Below are 20,218 nucleotides of genomic sequence, written 5' to 3'. Positions count from 1 at the left end.
AAAATCTTCTGTAAGGATTTATACACTGTGGAGATATCATAATCAGCTTATTCTTCCTTACATTTGGAATGAAATTATGCTACATGTTGAGAAAAATGCATTCAATTTGCACCACTTCTCATGTCATGTTTCCACAGTCTACAGGTTGAGCCCAGTCTTCAAATGTCTCTCTCTTCTTCTGAAAGTGAAATCCTAAAGTAGGTGGAGATAGCTTTGACCTGCCTCAAAATGAGCCATGAGGCTCAACATCACCAGCACTTCAATCAGTTATTACAAAAACAGGTTTATTAGGGGAGATAACATATTGCTTTTAACACAAACAACCATTTACAGTGTCCAAGAGTTTCCTGTCCTTGTTCTGACATACTCTGCCAGGTAGAAGAGTAGTTATTAAAGTCATCCATTACACATGTCTTTCCAGAAAGATTTTTTTATGTTGTCTTCATGGGATCAGATGACTTTCTGAACCCAGTGGCCCATAACATATTCCTACATTAAGGCCATTCTTATTTTCCCCTAGTAAATTGATATTTCCAAAATATTGACATGATTTAGGTCAGTGCCTGTAATTTTCTGTACTTTTATATTTTATTGTATATACAGGTCTACCCTTCCTCCTCTTTTGTTAGTTCTGTAATTTTTTTCTGCCTGTATCAGAAAAAAAAACACACAGTTTTAAAGGTCATGGTAATCTCAGCACTACAGCAGTATCAGGAATCCAGTCACAGCACACTTCTCTTACTCAACATAATGTTTCCACACTGAAATACCTGGGCATTGAGTGTGTGAATAGTCCATGGGGGGGGGGGGGGGGGGGTGTAGGAGGTACAGGAGACTCTTGGTTCTTGCCCAGAGGTCTCAGTGAGAAGCTTGACATTAGACATCTCCTATAATTTAGTAGAGATAGTACGATTATGGGTTTTAAAAAATTAAAAATATGATTTATATCGTGTTATTTCATGTTATTCGCATGAAAAGGCTGGTCCACATGACTAAATTTTTTACCATTAAGGTTTTTGAAACAATACTATGATATATATAATATTTGTGTATTCTTGTTTAAATATTTGTATCTACATACTTGTCATAAATGTATTTTGCAGTTTTCATACACTAAACGTATTTCTGTTGTTTATATAAACTGAGTCACTGTGATCCCTGTTGTTTGTCACTAATTGAATTGACCAGTTACTGATCTGACATGCAGCAAACTTACTGATAGAGGCGTGTTTGTATTGCAGATTTAACCTGATGAAGATCAGCTGTCTACCAAAAGAATAAACTGGTTTTGGGAGCAAAGAATGGGCAGATTTTTTTTTTACCTTTGATTTTTAAAACGATTTTCATGTTTATACCCAACAATATTGTACTTGGCCCCATCTTGTATATATAGCCAAGTATCGGTGGTAGCTACTGTATAGTCCCCATTTGTCAAAAGAGGTTCTAATTCCAAAAAATTCTCCCTGCATCTTGGAAGGCACATCAGTGTATTACCTGGAATACATTGACCTGTTGGACCATTCTCCCAGCTTGCATAGATCCATCTCTAACAATGGTATGCACTAATTGGTTTTGATTTTGGATGTTAGTAGGAATGTCTCTGGGTGGTGTCCACCATCTAAGCAGTCTCTATTTCCCTATATTTAACTGCATGTGTGCTCCCTGCCCTAGTGTAAATACTCCTTGGCCCAATGCATCTACACTCCTCCTGTGTCTTTTTTTACAGGTCTCATCTGTTCCAAAAAGGGCCCCGTTGTCCCATAAACCCAAACCCCTCTTTTCTCCACCTAATTTTGTAGCCACATCAAGAGGGAAGAGGGTAAGCACAGATGGTCTGCTCCTAATATTAGCTGCTCATACAACAAATTTGCCCTGCAGAACCTCAGATCTACCCTTGCCTATGTGATTTGCTCCACTATGAACCATGATACTGGAACCATCCCGCTCTGGCCAGCAGCTTTTCCACACCCACATGCTCTGATATGTTGTGATGTATTGTAGTGCGTGTACTTGCCTTCCCTTAGTGTCTAGGCTGTCTAGTCAGCATAACACAAGTTACCTTCAATAGTGTTACGGTCACACTCACTGGTCTGGGAGTGTTGTTAGTCTGGTCTGACACTGTTGCTCATTCAACTTCAATGGACAGACTTCTGTTCTTTTGTGCTGAAAGACGCTCTGGATAAGAGCATCTGTCAAATGAAGGTAATGTAATGTAATGTTCCCCTTCCTGGGCATCGGGAGGGTAACTCACCCTGTGAGATTCCTTTTCATGTGTGCTTGATGTACTGTGATAACTAATAACTGAACTCTACTATCACTGATTTCTTTTGGGTCATCTTTGGTGTTGTGGTTATTGGTATAAAGATAGAACATATGTAACTATGAGTCCTGATGGGTGCCCATTTTTGCAATGCTGAAAGGTAAACGAAATATGCCTCAGCCCTCCAGTCAATCTGTCACCTGGAGTCACCTGGCACACACACTGTCAGCCTCCAACAGGCAAAAAAGCGGAGTCTATTGTCTGAGTAACTGTTATATCTACTCATGTCTGTTATAAGTCTGCCCCAGCCATTCTAACATCTAAAGCGGAAAGTCAATCAGAACTACTGCCCCATCAATACCCTGCCTGACCGCCCCCACCCTGTCCTACCCCCGCTGTGCCTGACCAGCCCCCACTCTGTCCCTCTGTTCACAGGCCCCAGGCTCTGTGGGCAGAAAGAGAGAGCACCCAGCACTCCATAATTATTGACAGGTTTGATGTGCTCAGCAAGTGGAAAGAATGGGGAGAATTGGAGTTTCAGTGTGTTGATTGCCCTCTGGGCTGGAGCTGCTACCACCACGCTCTGTAATGGAAAGATTAAAAACAAGCCCCCCCCACCCTCACTCCCCTACATCGTTCCACCCCAGCTCCTATACCTCCCATCCCTCCTTCTCCTCGTTCACTCCCTCCCCCCTCTCTCCCTCCCTCCCTCTGTAGTGCTAAATAGATTACAGGGGATTCACTTATTTAAAGACTTTGGCAAAAGCTGCGCGGTGTATTTTTGGGTCGGCTTAGAACAACAAACCACACCAGTGGCCCTAACAAGCCAGAGGGATCTGATTACCGTAACCTCGGACTCCAGCGAGAACGCAGTGCTGTGCAGTGCGGGACAGTGCAGCGCAGCTCCGGCACAGAGCAGGACTACCCCGCGGGACATCGTTCACCTTCGGAGCCAGAGCGCCGTCCCGGCCCTCGCCAGTCCACCTCCTGCCCCCACGCACCCTCGTACCCGGAACCGGAGAGATACCTCCGCCCCAGCCTCACTCTGTCGCTCAGGCTGTACCCAGCGATTGTCATGGACAATGACGAGGATGAGGACGGTAACTTCACCAAGTGGATGAGCAGCTACTGGGGTCACAATGCCGGGGAGGAGCAGACGAAGGAGAGGAGGCACAGCTTCCGGAGGCCGTCTAAGCCCTACTCCGGCCGCCGGGCATCGCTGCCCTGTCCGGTAAGATTCCCGCGGAGGGTTTGCTTCTGTGCTGGGGAGAGGAGGACTGAGAAGCACCAGGGAAATTAACATTACTTTTACCCCTGATCACCCACTTCTTAAAACAGTCATGCATACAAAAGTTACATGGTGAAGTTTAGAGAAAAAATTACGGTTTAGCAAGCATCACTGAACCTAGACTTGAGCGATGAACTAAAAAAGCCTTAACAACTGTATAAGTTTCTCTCATACAAGGCAGCATTCAAATGCTTTCCATGTACCTATTAGGAAAGCCAAACCCCTTAAACAGAAGCCTATGCCAATTCCCTGATGAAGGCTGCCAGTGAAACACATTGGTGGGATTTTGTCTCATATGACCTTCACTTTATGAAGAATGAAGTAAGATGAAAGGGGGTTGGTGTCTATTTCAATTAAGTTGTTTTAGTAATTAGTAGCTCTGCCTTTTCACCCTCTCAGGTGAGCTCACTCATGTTGTAGTGAAATATTATTAGTCCTAAAACTAACCATTTTTACCCACTGTCAGAGTAGTCAGAGATGTCCTATGATTTGTATGGAGTGGCCTGTTGTTACACAGCACATAAATAAATGAATAGATCAGTGGTCACCTATCACTTGGGACTGGTCTGAAGTAAAAAGTTGCATACTGCATACTGGACATTAGAACAGGTCAAATAATCACTGCAGTTCACTCGTGTTGAATAACACTCGTGTTGCAGGAGCTCACACAGCTCTCATAAAAAACCAGCAAAGTGTTACGGCTTGTATTGTACAATCTGGTACCGAATCTTTATCCGGTCCCCTAACCATCCCACAAAGAAGCGGTGGCAATGCATCACCCAATCCCCTTGGCACACACTGGCCAGCAGTACATTCTGGAACATTCATAGTGGAACATTCTAGAACATTCTAGTACCTGTTCATGCCACATTATCTGCATTTGTGTCCGCAAGTGTTGCGTGTGTTTGACTGGAAGGGGGAGGGATTCTGTTGAAAAAGAACGCCTACAGCAATAGCTGTCATAAGAGGCCAGTTTAAACAGCCCATGGTCAGGGCAGAGTGGCGTGTTAACTCTGCTGCAGTGATTTTTCTCATCAATATCATTTTCCTGATCACACACTTGGTCTTCCTGCACAGTTGTATTTCGCAGACTGTAGCAATTAGGAGATTGAAAAATGGACTTCATTTCTTTGCACGCTTTTCACACTTAAATGTATTGGTATGACAGGTGCTCTTATCTAGAGCCATTTACAAAGTGTATATAATACCACCTCTTAAGCAACAGTGCATGCAGGCCACATCTAAACAAGACTCAGTCCATCACACGGTGCTGCAGTAACTTTTACTTTCACTTGCAAAACATGGTGCAAGGTGGGTGATTGACACTCCAGCTATTACCCACAATACACTATCATCAGAAACAAGATGATGTTATGTAATTAGGTAGTTGTCTGTCTGGGGCTAGCTATCCTTACAGCATTAGCCTGCTAGTTATATCAAATCAAAAAATAGTTAGCGATCTAGCAGTCAAGAGAATACATAAAAAAGGCAACAAACGATTGTACAAGTAAGGTACAACCTTTTTTACATACAAAGACTAACAACTCCTCAATAATGCGTAATCCTAACATGCAGGATTACACCAGGCCACTGTAGTTTCTGTTGATTTTCACAATAGAACTATATTTACGATTTAAGCATTGGAAAGTACTTCAGCAGGAATGTATTACTTGTACTATATATATGGGCACTTAAGTACTTGGGGTCTAAGAAAAAGTAAATAATTTTTCCTACAGCAGCTCTTTCATATTATTCTGTGATCTTTTTTTGGATTCATAATGAGGAGACCATGTTACAGCCATTCCATGGAACAGAGAGTACACTTTAATTGGCTGTGATAGATGAATATAAAGCACTGCATTTACACTGCTGTGTGCTAATGTAAGATTCAAATCAAAGATGTTTCATCATCTGTTGTAACATTGCATTAAAAAATGCCTTATGATTTTGCATGGATTTTCCACGTGCAGATAAGTGCAAATATGAATTGCCGAGGGGTGTGTGTGCGTGTGTGCGTACGTGCATGCATGTGGGTGTGTGTATGTGTGCGTGTGTCAGTGTGTGCGTGCGTGCGTGTGTGTGTGTGTGCGTGTGTGTGTGTGTGCGTGCGTGTGTGCGTGTGTTTAGGGGGAGTTAATGGACAAAATCCTATAATTAGCTTGGTACTAGGCAGTGGGATTACAGCCTGGGTTGTCCTGGGTCATCCTGAGTACAGTTATCCCTCTGCATCCACTGGTGTAGGGGTTTAATCCGAGAAAGCTGAGATCTCCTTTCACATGTTGGTAAACTTTTCCAGACAACACGGAAGGCTAATGTGAAGCCCGTGTTGGCAGAAGGAGTGTTTCTGCGTATGTGATACGCAAGAGTTTGCTAATTGCTGATGTTATCGCCCATGCTGAAGGGCATGATGGGAGATTCTCTCTCTCTCTCTATCTCTCTCTCTCTTTCTCTCTCTCTTTCGCTCAGTCGCAGTTGGACGCTATGCAGCTGAACCGCCTCCACGCCGCCACAATGGCGCCTGCGCCCGCCCACCTCAAGTCCCGGGACAAGAAGGAGGCCAGGCCCCACAACAACGTCTTCCACACCCCCTTGCTCACCCCCATGGAGGACAACAGCCAGGCCCGGAGCCCCAGGCTGGACCAGCGCATCACCACCATCAACGAGCTGTCCGAGACCTTCGAGCGGAAGCTGAAGTTCCGCAGCCGGAACGTGATGTCGCTGGTGGGCACCCCTGCCCCCTGTGGGCTGCTTCTGCGCAACGCGCAAGGAAGGCTGCAGGCCTGGTTTTCAGCCTTACCTGAAGTCTGAATGACAATTAAATGCAAGCCCATTTTTTGTCTTTTAATTAACTGTCATGATCGCTGAACTGTAGTATTTCTGTGTAGAAGAAAAAAGAACCAGTTAACCATTAATCAAAGTGATGATACCTGATCTACACGCATGCTGCTAAAGCCCTAGAGTTGCCTGGAAATCGCCTTGGTGGAATTGCACCTCTGTGTGCGGTGTGTGGGCATGTGACACGTGTGATGTGTGTTGCAGAGCGATGCGGACGACCTGTGTATGATCTGCCACGAGAACATGCGCAGCTGCGGAACCGTGGTCACCGAGCTGCACTGCTCACACCACTTCCACAAAGAGGTGAGGCTCCGAAAACACCTAACCCTAGCTTGTGACTGCATGCCCACTCTGCGCTCCCCCTGCTCTGTGCCCCCCCCCCCCACCCCTTTCTCCTTCCACTGCGTTTCCCTCCAAAAGTATGATACAAGGAAAAACAAAATTTTGAAATGCACGATCATCTATTTTGGTGGGGAGTGCGTTGCATGACAAAGATCCAAACCTGAACCGAAAAGACACCCTGCTCTGAAGACCCTGCTTGAAGCATGGATTTTGCATACGGTGCATTTAAAGTTGATTGATTGACGTGGAATTTGGTTGATTGACGTGGAAGGTGAGAAGGTCAGCCAGGCAGAGGGCCCGCAGCGGGAGCGTGGCGGCGGTGGCGGCAGCGGCGGCGGCGGGAAGGGTCTGTGACAGGCGGAAATCCGCGGAGGTCCACCTCTGCGTGGAGCGGGCCGAGTGCCGCCTGCCACAGCAGCAGATGTCCTTCCGGAGACAGCGCTGAGCGCTCCTGGACACGGCCTGGTCCCCAAGACCCCTATAACAAAACTCTGCTCCTGTCCCCAAATTCTGTCCTCACATCCCTGTACTCCAACCCCGATCCTCAACTTCGGCCCCAAATTCTGTCCTCTAGCTCTGTCTCCAAGCCCCGTCCTACCTCTGCTGGCTCCACCTGGGCTTCACCTCTTTCCACAGCCTCTCAGAGACAGCAGCAGGGTAGTGTCCCCCCCCACTGGGGCCACAACCGTGTGCCAGGCCCCTCACCTCACCCACAGATCCCCTATAGCACCAATACCTATAGTCTCCCTTCCTGGGGTTTTCATCCCTTTGGAACGCTGCATGGATGTCAGAATTTGAGAGGACTTCAGTCTCTAGTCATTGAGACTCATCACAGTGTTCACAACACAAACCCCACCAAACATCCTTCCCTCAGATCCAACAGCTTTGCCAATATTCCTTTGCAAAAGCACACAAGAGCGAACAAACCAAAACTGAAATTCCAATTTGGGGACATTGGGAACTGAGTGTCAGATATGCAAATTTTCCTCCACAGTAATTTGTCAGTAGTGTTAGTCAACCATTAGTCAACCATTGACCATTTTATTTTCTCTGTGAATACGTCATGGATCATATTTAGACTGTTTGCTTATTTGACAGTACATTCATGCAATCTGCTTGTACTGTATGTACGATGAAGTACACATGGAGTGGTTGCTATGTAGCTTTATTTAGGAATCGGAATGTCCACTTATCATCAAGCTAATGTGCCAACACTGCTCCTACTTAAACACAAACACTGTGCTCTTGTGGTAGATAATTTGTGATCGACAAATCAGAGATTTGGCTTGAAAAATGAAAAACCAAACTCAAACCCAATTGTTTTTACCTAGGTATCTCTGTTGGCTAGCATCAGTCCATTTTGTTGAGCTGATTTGTGCTATTTTTATTTGTGTTGAACTGAGTGCAGCTGTTTCTGGGGCTGTTTTAATATGGGCTAAGGTCACAATCTCAGCTCCTTTCCTAATTCTGAATCAGAAACTCATTCCTGGTAACCGCCTCCTTTGTGCCAGAGAAGTATTCCCTCTGCACATAAAAACGCTGCCTACTAGGGGGTGTAGTCTGTTTTTAGTCAGAGGATGAGAGTTTTAATTTTGTTTCTGGACCCAGACCTGTATGGACTGTATGTGACAGTCTTGTTACAATCTACATTTGTTTTCCCTGAACAAAATACCGCTAGCTCAAAAGCAATAAATACATTGATGGGCCGATACATCTCAGGATCTTCTTTTGGTTTGGGGGTCATTCTTCTCAGTGTTCATCTTTCTTGTAATTTCTTGGAACAGATGTATATAGCCAAAAGACGTATTCTTTTTTTTGAGTTGCCTCTCCAGCTGAGCTGAGTCACAGGATCCATAGATCAACCTGTGGGAGCATGTCTCCATGGCGACATCATCAATGCCATGGTGACAGCTACACTGGAGGAGATCAAGTCTGAGCAACGTGGCCAGAGGGTACTCATCTGAGGGGGTTGGGGGGGACTGGGTCATATGCCTGCAGGAAACTGGCCAGCAGCTTCCCTGCAGAAAATTGATTCAATGACTGTGGAACTGGCTCTGACTCTACAGTAGTCTGTGCAGGGCACTGGTGTTCTGGAACGAGAGGGCAGAGAGGGTGATTGGACGCTGCTGAGTGCTGGAATCCACTGCCTTTGTGCATCAGCAGAGAGCGTATTCACAGTAATTATAACTGTAATTACTGTCAGTAATTATGGCTGTAATTACTGACAGTAATTATGGCTGCATTTACTGACAGTAATTACAGGGTGGCTTTCGCAGCATTTGAACTCACTCATCCCTACAAGTACGACTCCTTACAGGCCTTCCCGTTTCTTTGACCTAGGACTTTTGACCTTGGTCCTGGGCTGAATTTCCTTGGCTGGAGGATGCCGGGAATACTCATCTCTATAAATGTGTGTTTGCATGTTACCTGCAGCAGCTGACCCACTCTGTGTGTGTGTGTGTGTTCCAGTGCATTGAGCAGTGGCTGTGGAAGAAGCAGTCTTGTCCCACCTGCCACATCCATGTGGCCATGCCCGAACCCTTCTACTGGTCCTCTGGCCGCGTCAAAGTGCCCTGATTCTGCTGCGAGGTCTCCAGCATGCAGCCAAAACTACCCACCCCACCCCCACCTCCATCCCCATTCCATCCTGCACCCCATAACCCCTCCAGGGCTGAACACCCTGAAGAGCTATGCAGGCGGCTGATGGTGACCCAACCCCACTTTCACAGCACAGCACTATGCAGCAAGGTGAGAAACCCCACCGGACACCTGTTAGAGCTCTCCTCAGCCAGAGCCCCAATCCAGCAGCTGCTACACCTGTACCTGCTGATGCCTACAGTGTCCGGGCAACATGTAATCGTCCTGAACCCGGAGCAAGTTAGACAAGGGAAGGCAAGCCAGTGTAGTGTAGCAATGTATCTTCTGAACAGCAAATAATGGTACTGAAAGTGAACTGTGTTTTTTACCTGCTTTGAATTATATTGACAACAACCCGGAATGTAAAAATGAATGTAATGTAGTGAATATGAACTGTCATTAGAAGTCCAGTGCTGTCTGGGGCACTGAGGCAGAACTGACCAGGCATTAACCAAAGCAAGCTGACTCCACACAAGGGCTTTCTTACTTTCAGAGAACTCAGGGTAATTAGAGCACCACATTAAAAGCCACAGATAGGTTCTCATATTTCTTCCTCTCTACCATCAAAATCCTATCCCTATCCTATTACCACCCCTGCCTTTGTCTGAATCCCAGCATGCACATCACCCCCTTGGAGTTGGTTGCAAAACATGCGTTCTGCCAAACAATAGAACAGGGAGAGCTAGAGGATGTTTGTCATATTACCTCTACAAATATTGTAAATAATATTATTTAAATGCTTATATATGCTTGTTGTCATTACTATGATATACTGTAATTGCTTTTACTATTATGTAACAGGTACAGGGAGAAAAACATTGTCAGTATTGTTTTTGTAATGTATATAAACTGTATGTGTATCTGCCATTATCAACACACCACAAGAACCAGTTACATCCTGCATGATGGAGCAGGGATTGTGCTCGTGGAAAAGACCACCACTTGTGTTGGAAGGTCAGGACATTAACTGTTAGGGTAGCCACCTTGTCAACTTTGTTCTATCAAACATCCAATAAATAAAGTCACTGTGGTCACTGATTCTCGGCTCTGTCTTGAGTACTTCGTCTATGCATACGTGGTTATTCTGTGTTGTGATGCACTTAGTTTCTGTGAGGGATCTCTGAGGAGACCTTAGCTGATTGGATGTTGGGCTGTGACCTTGTGCAGGCAGGGGACTCTGATTGGGCACAGCAAATAAGAGTGTAGATGAGTCTGCTTGATAAAAGCACACTCTCTGGCTTGTTGGCTGGAACTACCTTGTTAGTATGCTCCAGCAAAGACAATGAGAGATCACCAGAGAACAAATCTAGTCTAAACTGATCACATGCTATACTCACAGGTTATAACGTAAAGTATTTCTATAATGGCTATCTCTGTTCCCGGTTCTACAGCGGTCCTACTTCCAAACCACTTCTTCCTAGAGGTGTCGTGACTTCTTGCACGTACAGATGTTAACAGCATCGTAGTCCATTCCTCTCTTAAAAGAAAAAGGGACAAAATTTCACACGCTATCGAGCTGAAAGCCGAGCATATGTGTTTGTAATTGTACATGGGTTTTACCTGAAAGACCAATACAATGTTTGTTTATGGATTAGTCTGGGGTGCTGGATAAACTTAAGTTAGATGGAATTTCCTATTTATGAAATGTTGATGTAAGTTTATACATGCGTGAAACATTAAAACAAGGAAACTTGGACTTGTATAAATCGACTTATTATTTAGTTCAAACGTCAGTGCTATGCCATATGTGTCGCTCATCTAATTGTGCTTCGCCCTGACAAAACCACGGACTATAGCTGTCACTACTGTCTTGAGGTAACATGACTCCATTGAGATTTTCGTGAGAACTGGGAGTGAAAGTGCACACGTGGAAACTATCACGTTAGCTGACTGAAAAGGCCTTTAACCAATGAAAACATAAGTGAATGATGTTTTTCTGTAAACCTCAGCCAATTGTAGTTGTATCCAGAGTTGTATCCAAAAACGAAAAGACACCCCGTTTATTCTCGGTTATAAATTCAGAGCATGCGCTGCGCAGATTTAGTGATCTGTATATTACCTGAATAGGCTGACAGTGAACACCGATCGTCAGACTGATGTATAAGGACTGTATAAAGATCCGTGGGATTCCACAGCGCTTGCTATAAACAGATGTCCATAAAGAGCCACACCATCTTTTTTTGTTAAGAAATAACTGGTTCAGAAACAGTTAGAGCCGCGGGAGTTACGATAATGGCCCGGAAAGAAGAGTTTCAATAGTTGTGTCAAAAACTGCTTGAAATGTGTTTTGATTCTGACTAAATTAAATCATCATGCAGGAGAAATGGTAGTTTGCGCTTAGAATTAACTTTCATTTCACATGCTTGACCAAGAAGAACGACGTCTCCCTGATACTGCTCGATGTGTCTAAAAGTTTTAGGTTACTTCATCTGAGAGTTGGCAGTGCACAGTAAAGGTAGGAAAACGCATCAATGCATCACGGCTACTGTAAATTTAACACAGAGACTCAAATGAGCCACCTAATTTGGAGATTGCTGTTTCTGTTCAAATACATGTATTTGATGAATATTTATCTTCTGCTACAAGATGTTTCTAAAGCGTAAAGAGTAGATTAAGAAGAACCAATGAACCAATGTGTATATATCTATAGATCTGTGGGAGACTGTTTTAGACACTGCAATAAACGGATGACCACTGTGAAAATAGAGAAGTTGTATCTCTCACTTTATAGCCTAATATCTCAGCCATATGCCCCTCTGCAAGTTTTGTATCCTTGTAGGAAAAAGTAAATACGTGTGTCAATATTTTACAAGTATCTTGCATCTGGAAAACATCTGGAAAAAAGATGGGTTAAAAAAAAAGTGGGGTTAAATCTCACTTACGGATTGGAAAACATATGTCGAATGTTGTGCTGTGGCAAGCAAAAAGTGACAAAAAGTTTATTTGTATTTAGACGTACAGTAAATGATAGCACACCTGTTTGAGGCGAAGTTACATGGATCCTAAACCAGATCGGATCCGTGCCTTTGTTCTTTGTAGTGCTACCGTTTTAACCCAATGATTTAATTATTGCCACTTAACTCTGTGCATCGAAACATATTATGACAGCCTACGTGTTTATGGTGGCTGCACTGTGTATTTTATGGGATGTAACCTGTGGTTGCTTATCTCGGGGATATAATTCCGCACGTATTTCCCTTCTTGCAATACATGCATTATCTGAATCATCTGTCACTTCACGTGATGCAAATATTTTATAGTTTGCCACACCTTGATATCCTGTGGTTGACAAGTGGTCTGAATTTCATTTCAGAAATATGCGTAACTTATCAAACTGAGAAATCCTTCCTGTGTCAGGGAGTGTTTAAAAAAAATCGGTCACGCAGAAAATTCAGCGGGAAAAAATTACACATACATATAGGCAGACAAATCACACGCAGATAGACATACATACAGACACATCCAATAAGTAGCTAATGGCTTCCTGCTACCCCTCGTTTAGAGGGCATCTGCAGCAGCCTGCTGAATGGTGATATTATAATACCACCGCCTGACCCTCGGGTCGACTGTGGCACCAGCTAATCACTCTGATCAAGATAATCTGTCTCATCTCTCTTTCGAAAGAGATTCTAAGAAGTGAGATTTCCATTATCACGGTGGTGGCAGTGTGTCCCAGAGGATTTTATGAAGAAAATCTGTGCTCCGCCCCCCTAACATACCTCAATGGGAACGGGAAACTTTGATTATATTGTTTGAAAATTGGTCAGCAGAGCAATTTCACTTAAATTTTCATAACAAGAACGATTTATGTAGCATGCAGTTTTATCATACACTTTCTGGGAATGCGAACCTGACGAAGCGCGCGGGAAAACGGGGTGTTTGTAGTTCTGTTGGTCTCATTTCAAATAAAATGAAGACCTAGTGATCACATAGGGTCTTACTTCTTTCCGCCCAGAGAGTGTGTGACAGTCGATCTTCAGGTGAGTTTACATTTTTGCCCATAGTCTTTGGGTTAAGATCCATGGTGCCAGTTTAGGAGAAGGTATTATATATTACTATACCTGTGATATCAACTGCTGTACTATTTTGTATGTCAGAAGAGGAAACTCTTACATTTCTGCATTCATCATTGCAAGAGGGAGAGGTCTTTGTTCTGAAAGCAATCGTTCAGTCAAGGACTTTTGAACATCTGAATTCTCTATCACCCAGTGCATATTACTGCCATACCTGTAGTATTCATGCTTTTATGCAAATTACAGCACAGGATAAGCCTGCTAAAGATGCAGCAATGCCAGTCACATGGAAGCAAAGCTACAGAGGCCGTTGGTTACCATGCTCTTGCTGTGTCAGGTTTGACCCTTACTGGGAAGTGGGCAGGAATGGGGGCAGTGTAGGATAGTGGTAAGGAACAGGGCACATAAGCGATAGATTGCTGGTTTGATTCCAGCTGGGGGGACTGCTGTTGTACCCTTGAGCAAGGTACTTAACCCACAATTGCCTCAGTAAATATCCAACTGTATAAATGAATCCTATATATACAAATTGTGATCTATGTAGGTCCTCCAGATAAGACCGTCGTCTAAATGACAATGTAATGATAATGTATTGGAAAGGTTGTAACTGTAGAAAGCTCTTATAACACCTATGCTGGAAAGCATTCCTTTACACTTTGAATTAGCTACATAGCATATAATTAATAAATCTGGATGCTATGCTGTATTCAGTGATGACACTCTCCAGGTTACAGGTAGGTATGTTTAACACAACAGAGGTGTTTAGACCTGTCCAGGATGGAAAGTTACATTTTAGCTCTGGAGTGACAGTGCTACCAAGCACGAGCATACCTTGAGGTTAATCATTAACCAGGACACTCAATCTTCCGGGGAGAGGGGAAGGGGGAAGGAGTGAGACAGGGAGAGAGAGAGAGAGAGAGGGAGAGAGAAAGGGAGGGATAGAAATCGAGGCTGAGATATACAGGTTACTCGATTAAGTGCGAGTTACTCCTGTGACAGCAGGAAGGGAAGGCAAGGTTGCTCGCCACATGTTTTCATAATTGTTTGAATAAGTCAACAGTTGAACTCTGTTTGCCCTTTGTCCTGCCTGGTTTCACTCTTCCTGACAGACGGCTAAACTACAGTGTAATGTAAGCAAAGTGACAGTGAACCTCTGCCTCATTAAATCAGCCCAGTCTCTGGTGCTTTATATGACATAATGGTGAAATGGGTGGTTCAAACCATAGGTCGTTGATCCGTCATAGTGGGGTTTGATAATCAAGTACTCCATCTGTCTTTGTCTATCTGTAGTGTGTTATTAGAACACCTCCTTGCAGTGAGCTTCAAGGATAGTTTACTTCGCCTCTGTGTGTGTGTGTCTGTGTGTATGTGAGAGAGAGAGAAACAGTAATGGGCTGAAGGTTAAAACGGATAAAACATCTTAATTTCTGTCTTCATGTTTGTTATTTATTTTCATTCAGTTTGAATAACTATAAAGAGAACCGACTGATTTCTATGTGTTTTTTAATATTAACGGTACATGACACAAACATGAGCAACTTGGTGCGATGCAGAAGCAGTGTAACATAAGAACAGAGAAGAGGTTAGACACAGGAGGTCATAATAAATAGAATCTGCTTACTAAACGTCTTTGAGTCTAACCAAAACTGTAGCAGAAAAAACAGTAAGATGTAGCTCAGATTGGTTACTGGGACAGTAATGGAAGGGCCTAGTGACTTCAGCATGTCACAAGGAATGCATTGTGTGTGGAAGTCAGCGCAGGTTTGTCCCGATGCGGTCAGTCAGGATTCTGGAGCACTGCTATAGGGCCACTCTTTGCCTCAGACTGCCCTGTTGAACCTAATTACAGATGCTCCTCCTCTGATACTCTGTAGCCTTTCCTGTTTGTTCTTAGCAAACAGCTGCCAAGAGTCTCAGGATCTCTTAAACTGCACAGTAAGGGAAAAAAAAAGCTGAGACACATAAATATTTTCATTTGCTGTCCCCACCCAAGTTTATGAAATATTTCAGTTTTCCCAGGGGATTTTTTTTTTTGGTGTCTGTTTATGGAGGTGGAGAATTCCCTTTCTAGTTGTTCAAGAAACTATTATGGGATGTTTTGGCAGAATACTGGACAGAATATGCCTTCTTATGTGTTGCAGTGAGGAGTCATGGGAAATTTCAAGGGCCACGCCCTGCCTGGCAGCTTCTTCCTGATTGCAGGGCTGTGGTGGGCGGGGAAATTCTCCTTCTGCTATGCCACCCGCAGCAACAAGAGTGTAGGATTCCTGGCCTCCAAGGCCAGACAGCGCTACCTGGAAGTCATTGAGGCCTCTGTCATGCTGTTCTTCTCTGTCACCGGTGAGCCTGCAAATTCAAATTCATCAAATTCATCAAATTCATCAGAAGATATTCCTAGAAAATGATGGGCAGTTGTCAATTTATGCATTAAATTTAATTTCATTCCCTGAATTGACTGAAATGAAATGGAATGAACACCAGCTGTGGGTGAATCTCTAATCTTCTCTTCCATATCAAGCCACTACACCATGGTACACCTTCATCTTGTGGCCATGCATGGAACCACAGGGCCAAATTCATTCCATTTCTGGTTCTAGCAAAATTCCAACCATGTTCTGTTTTGTGATTTGTGAAATGTGTACTAATCAAGGCCATAACCCACCATTTTGAGTATAAGGACTGATGCTCTGAAAAGTGAATGTCATTATTCCTGCCGAATCCTTAAGATGTCACCTCTTTGTTCCCAGTTGTGACTTACATATTCCTTGCACAGTTGAGCTGTACAAAATCCAAATCATAGTCCCAACAATAAATTGACTGCTGATAACACTACAAATAGGTCTAGGATGTAAAAGTATGGCTGAGGCCAAAGGTGGGTCTTGTGACATGATTGCATGTCATGCACATTAATGCCACTGAGCATTCATTATAACGTCGCAGTCAATGTGCTGATGGCAACAGATGCACAAAACTGCATTACCAGCGAACTGATATCTGTGTCGGGTGTTGAGTTTCCCTGTATAGAATCCATTTATCATACTGCGTTTAGAGTACTGCGTCCGGTTCTGGGCACCATGCTGTAAGAAGTACACAGACATTCAGGGAGAAGAGACTCAGGGGGATTTGACTGAGGTTTTGAATTTTTTAGAAAGCCACAATAAATCAGACTATAGAAGCTGTATCAGGATGAAGCCTATCAGAGGTTATAGGTTGAAGGTAAATGTCACACTGGCTCTAGGAAGTATATTTTCATTCAGAAAGCTATTAATACATGCTGTAATTTGTCAGTATACGTAGTGGTAGGAGACGCCCCCAGGATGCTTAAGTCACAGTGCTAGAGACACTTTGGACATTAAACTTCTTATACCCTTATGTCACATAATTCCCTCTCTCCCTTTGACCTTTAACCTTTCTGTGTGTGTGCAGGCATGTTGGCGGAGCAGTTTGTGTCCGATGGGCCCTGGCTGCGTCTCTATGACTACACTGAGCAGCGCTGGGACCGGCTGATGAACTGGCAGCATGCCACCATGTACCTGTTTTTTGGGCTAGCAGGATCCACGGCTCTGATGGTCCACACCGCAGACAAGGCCCCCCTCGCTGCAGACCGCATGATGCTGGCCACCGCGTTCTTCACAGAAGGTATGGTGGAATGCGTGCCCACTCCACATGCTTTACCTGAATTAGTCTTGTGCTCTCACTGTCTTGTGCTCTCAGAACTGCAGTACTAACCTGTCTCTCTCTATCTCTTCCCCTTACCTGTGCAGTACTGATCATGTCCCCCTCTATATTCCTTACATGTGCAGTACTGACTCTGTCTCCCCTCTCTCGGACCATTGCGGTACTGACTGTGTGTCCCCTTTCTCTCTGACCGGTACAGTACTGACTGTGTGTCCTCTCATTCTGACCGGTACAGTACTGACTGTGTGTCCTCTCATTCTGACCGGTACAGTACTGACTGTTTCCCCTTTCTCTCTGACCGGTACAGTACTGACTGTGTGTCCTCTCATTCTGACCGGTACAGTACTGACTGTGTGTCCTCTCATTCTGACCGGTACAGTACTGACTGTGTGTCCTCTCATTCTGACCGGTACAGTACTGACTGTGTCCCCCCTCTCTCTCTGACCAGTGCAGTACAGACTGTGTCCCCCCTCTCTCTCTGACCAGTGCAGTACAGACTGTGTCCCCCCTCTCTCTCTGACCGGTACAGTACTGACTGTGTCCCCCCTCTCTCTCTGACCGGTACAGTACAGACTGTGTCCCCCCTCTCTCTCTGACCAGTGCAGTACAGACTGTGTCCCCCCTCTCTCTCTGACCAGTACAGTACAGACTGTGTCCCCCCTCTCTCTCTGACCAGTGCAGTACAGACTGTGTCCCCCCTCTCTCTCTGACCAGTGCAGTACAGACTGTGTCCCCCCTCTCTCTCTGACCAGTGCAGTACAGACTGTGTCCCCCCTCTCTCTCTGACCAGTGCAGTACAGACTGTGTCCCCCCTCTCTCTCTGACCGGTACAGTACAGACTGTGTCCCCCCTCTCTCTCTGACCGGTACAGTACTGACTGTGTCCCCCCTCTCTCTCTGACCAGTGCAGTACAGACTGTGTCCCTCCTCTCTCTCTGACCAGTACAGTACTGACTGTGTGTCCTCTCATTCTGACCGGTACAGTACTGACTGTGTGTCCTCTCATTCTGACCGGTACAGTACTGACTGTTTCCCCTTTCTCTCTGACCGGTACAGTACTGACTGTGTGTCCTCTCATTCTGACCGGTACAGTACTGACTGTGTGTCCTCTCATTCTGACCGGTACAGTACTGACTGTTTCCCCTTTCTCTCTGACCGGTACAGTACTGACTGTGTGTCCTCTCATTCTGACCGGTACAGTACTGACTGTGTGTCCTCTCATTCTGACCGGTACAGTACTGACTGTTTCCCCTCTCTCTCTGACCGGTACAGTACTGACTGTTTCCCCTCTCTCTCTGACCGGTACAGTACTGACTGTGTCCCCCCTCTCTCTCTGACCGGTACAGTACAGACTGTGTCCCCCCTCTCTCTCTGACCGGTACAGTACTGACTGTGTCCCCCCTCTCTCTCTGACCAGTGCAGTACAGACTGTGTCCCCCCTCTCTCTCTGACCGGTACAGTACTGATTGTGTCCCCCCTCTCTCTCTGACCAGTACAGTACAGACTGTGTCCCCCCTCTTTCTCTGACCAGTGCAGTACTGACTGACTGAAGGTCATCCTGTCCTGTCTCTTACCTGAGTGTCCTGTTTGTGTGTCTGCAGGGTTCCTGTTCTTGTACCACCTCCACGGCCGTGCCCTGCTGGACGTGCATGTCCACCAGCTGCTGCTGTATGCCATTTTCAGCAGCGCACTGACCACCTTTCTAGAGGTGTTCCAGCGGGGCAATGTCCTGCTGGAGCTGCTGCGAGCTGCACTGTGTCTGCTGCAGGGAACCTGGTTCTGGCAGGTTAGAGTGTGTGTGTGTGACTGAGACTCTATTTATATGTGTGTGACCTGTGTGTGTTTGACAGAGACTCCTCCTCTGTGTGTATATATGTCTGTGTGTAACCCTGTGTGTGTCTGATTCTGTGTGTGTGTGTTTGTGTTTATAATCCTGAGTGTCTTTGTGTGTGTGATCCTGTGTGCATGTCTGATGGTGTGTGTGGGTGTGTGTTTGTTACCCTGTGTGTGCATGTGAGTGCATGTGTGTGTCTGAGAGGCCCTGTGTGTTTATATACTCTGACTGTAACGTCTCCTCTCTATTCTGGTAGATTGGCTTTGTGCTCTACCCCCCCAGCAGTCTGGAGGAGTGGGACCTGAAGGACCACAACAACGTGATGTTCATCACCATGTGCTACTGCTGGCACTTGGCCTTTGCCCTGCTGGCCGTGTCTGTGGTCTACTGCACCGTGTGCTGGTCAGTGGCCCTCCGCCAACAGCCAACATACATACGCGCTCGTACACACACACACACACATACACACACACACTTGCACACACCTGCACACACCCATCCATTACTTTCAACAGTCACGCTTCACTTTATGCCTGTAACTTCCATTGTGGGCTAGCTGATCCGACCAAATTTTACCTTATTCTACATGGACATATTAAGATTCAGACTGATGGATTGCAGGCTCCACATAGCCATTATGATTGGTGCTCTGGGTGGTATTAAAGGGAATATTCTTACATCATCCAGTGCAGGTGGAGATCACACAGTCTCTGGTACTGAAAACAAATGTCACCAACCCGGGGCGTTGAAAGTCCAAAAGTCCGTTCCCTTGGACCTGTGTTTGTGCATGCATGTCAATGTTCCCGACCACTTGCCCCCTGCAGGCTGGTGCGGTCCAGGTTCAGGAGGATGCGGTCAGCGGAGATGGGCCTCCTGAAGACCATGGAGCAGGAGTCGGAGGATGAGGTGTAGTCCTGCTACGCCTGCCCCCACTCCTCTCACTCAGCTGCGGACAGCAGGACTGGGGCAGGTTCCAGCACCAGGTGTCCCATCTAGCAGTGACCTCCCCCCAGCCTCCCACCGCACAGCGTAGCACCTGGTCCGTCCAACACCATCCAATGAACCAGCCATCCTGCCATGCTGCTAGCCCCTTGGTCTGGAACCCTGACTTATGCAGCATGCCTCCAGACAGCCCAGGAGCTGAGCTAAGCTGAGGCCACGCACAACTGTGCCATGCCCATGTTCTCATATTACATGGTGCAGACGACAGTCTTCAAGGTTACATCACTGCTTGAAGGTACCTATAACTTGGAGTCAGAAAAAGTGAAGCATGCCAAACATATGGAGCCTATCCATAATAAACCTCTTTTTAATACATGCCATTTGAACAAC

The 20,218-nt window shown here is 45.4% G+C and overlaps 2 protein-coding genes across 2 annotated transcripts; both read left to right on the top strand.

Moving 5' to 3' along the window:
• Positions 1 to 3,335: 3,335 nt before the first annotated feature.
• Positions 3,336 to 10,295, top strand: si:ch211-207l14.1 (leukemia NUP98 fusion partner 1). Its single transcript, XM_036546068.1, has 4 exons — positions 3,336 to 3,491; positions 6,015 to 6,269; positions 6,588 to 6,686; positions 9,195 to 10,295. Exons 1-4 carry the CDS (start codon positions 3,336 to 3,338, stop codon positions 9,300 to 9,302), a joined length of 618 nt encoding a protein of 205 aa, XP_036401961.1. The 3' UTR covers positions 9,303 to 10,295.
• A 1,459-nt stretch (positions 10,296 to 11,754) lies between these two features.
• Positions 11,755 to 20,028, top strand: LOC118789538 (transmembrane protein 45A-like). Its single transcript, XM_036546009.1, has 6 exons — positions 11,755 to 11,817; positions 15,517 to 15,715; positions 16,802 to 17,014; positions 18,654 to 18,838; positions 19,143 to 19,288; positions 19,711 to 20,028. The coding sequence occupies exons 2-6, from the start codon at positions 15,526 to 15,528 to the stop codon at positions 19,796 to 19,798; spliced, it is 822 nt and encodes a 273-aa protein (XP_036401902.1). The 5' UTR covers positions 11,755 to 11,817; positions 15,517 to 15,525; the 3' UTR covers positions 19,799 to 20,028.
• The last annotated feature ends 190 nt before the right edge of the window (positions 20,029 to 20,218 follow it).

This window comes from Megalops cyprinoides, chromosome 14 (assembly GCF_013368585.1).
Source record: "Megalops cyprinoides isolate fMegCyp1 chromosome 14, fMegCyp1.pri, whole genome shotgun sequence".
NCBI classification, from domain to species: Eukaryota; Metazoa; Chordata; class Actinopteri; order Elopiformes; family Megalopidae; genus Megalops; species Megalops cyprinoides.
This window is presented reverse-complemented; position numbering and strand designations above follow the sequence as displayed.

Bases quoted from the DNA above. Each gene is read 5' to 3' on its own strand.
- si:ch211-207l14.1 (XM_036546068.1), top strand. From the start codon at position 3,336: ATGGACAATGACGAGGATGAGGACGGTAACTTCACCAAGTGGATGAGC. The intron at 3,492-6,014 runs GTAAGATTCCCG...TCTTTCGCTCAG, and splicing joins GGGCATCGCTGCCCTGTCCG to TCGCAGTTGGACGCTATGCA. The intron at 6,270-6,587 runs GTGGGCACCCCT...TGTGTGTTGCAG, and splicing joins GCCGGAACGTGATGTCGCTG to AGCGATGCGGACGACCTGTG.
- LOC118789538 (XM_036546009.1), top strand. From the start codon at position 15,526: ATGGGAAATTTCAAGGGCCACGCCCTGCCTGGCAGCTTCTTCCTGATT. The intron at 18,839-19,142 runs GTTAGAGTGTGT...CTATTCTGGTAG, and splicing joins AGGGAACCTGGTTCTGGCAG to ATTGGCTTTGTGCTCTACCC. The intron at 19,289-19,710 runs GTCAGTGGCCCT...TGCCCCCTGCAG, and splicing joins GTCTACTGCACCGTGTGCTG to GCTGGTGCGGTCCAGGTTCA.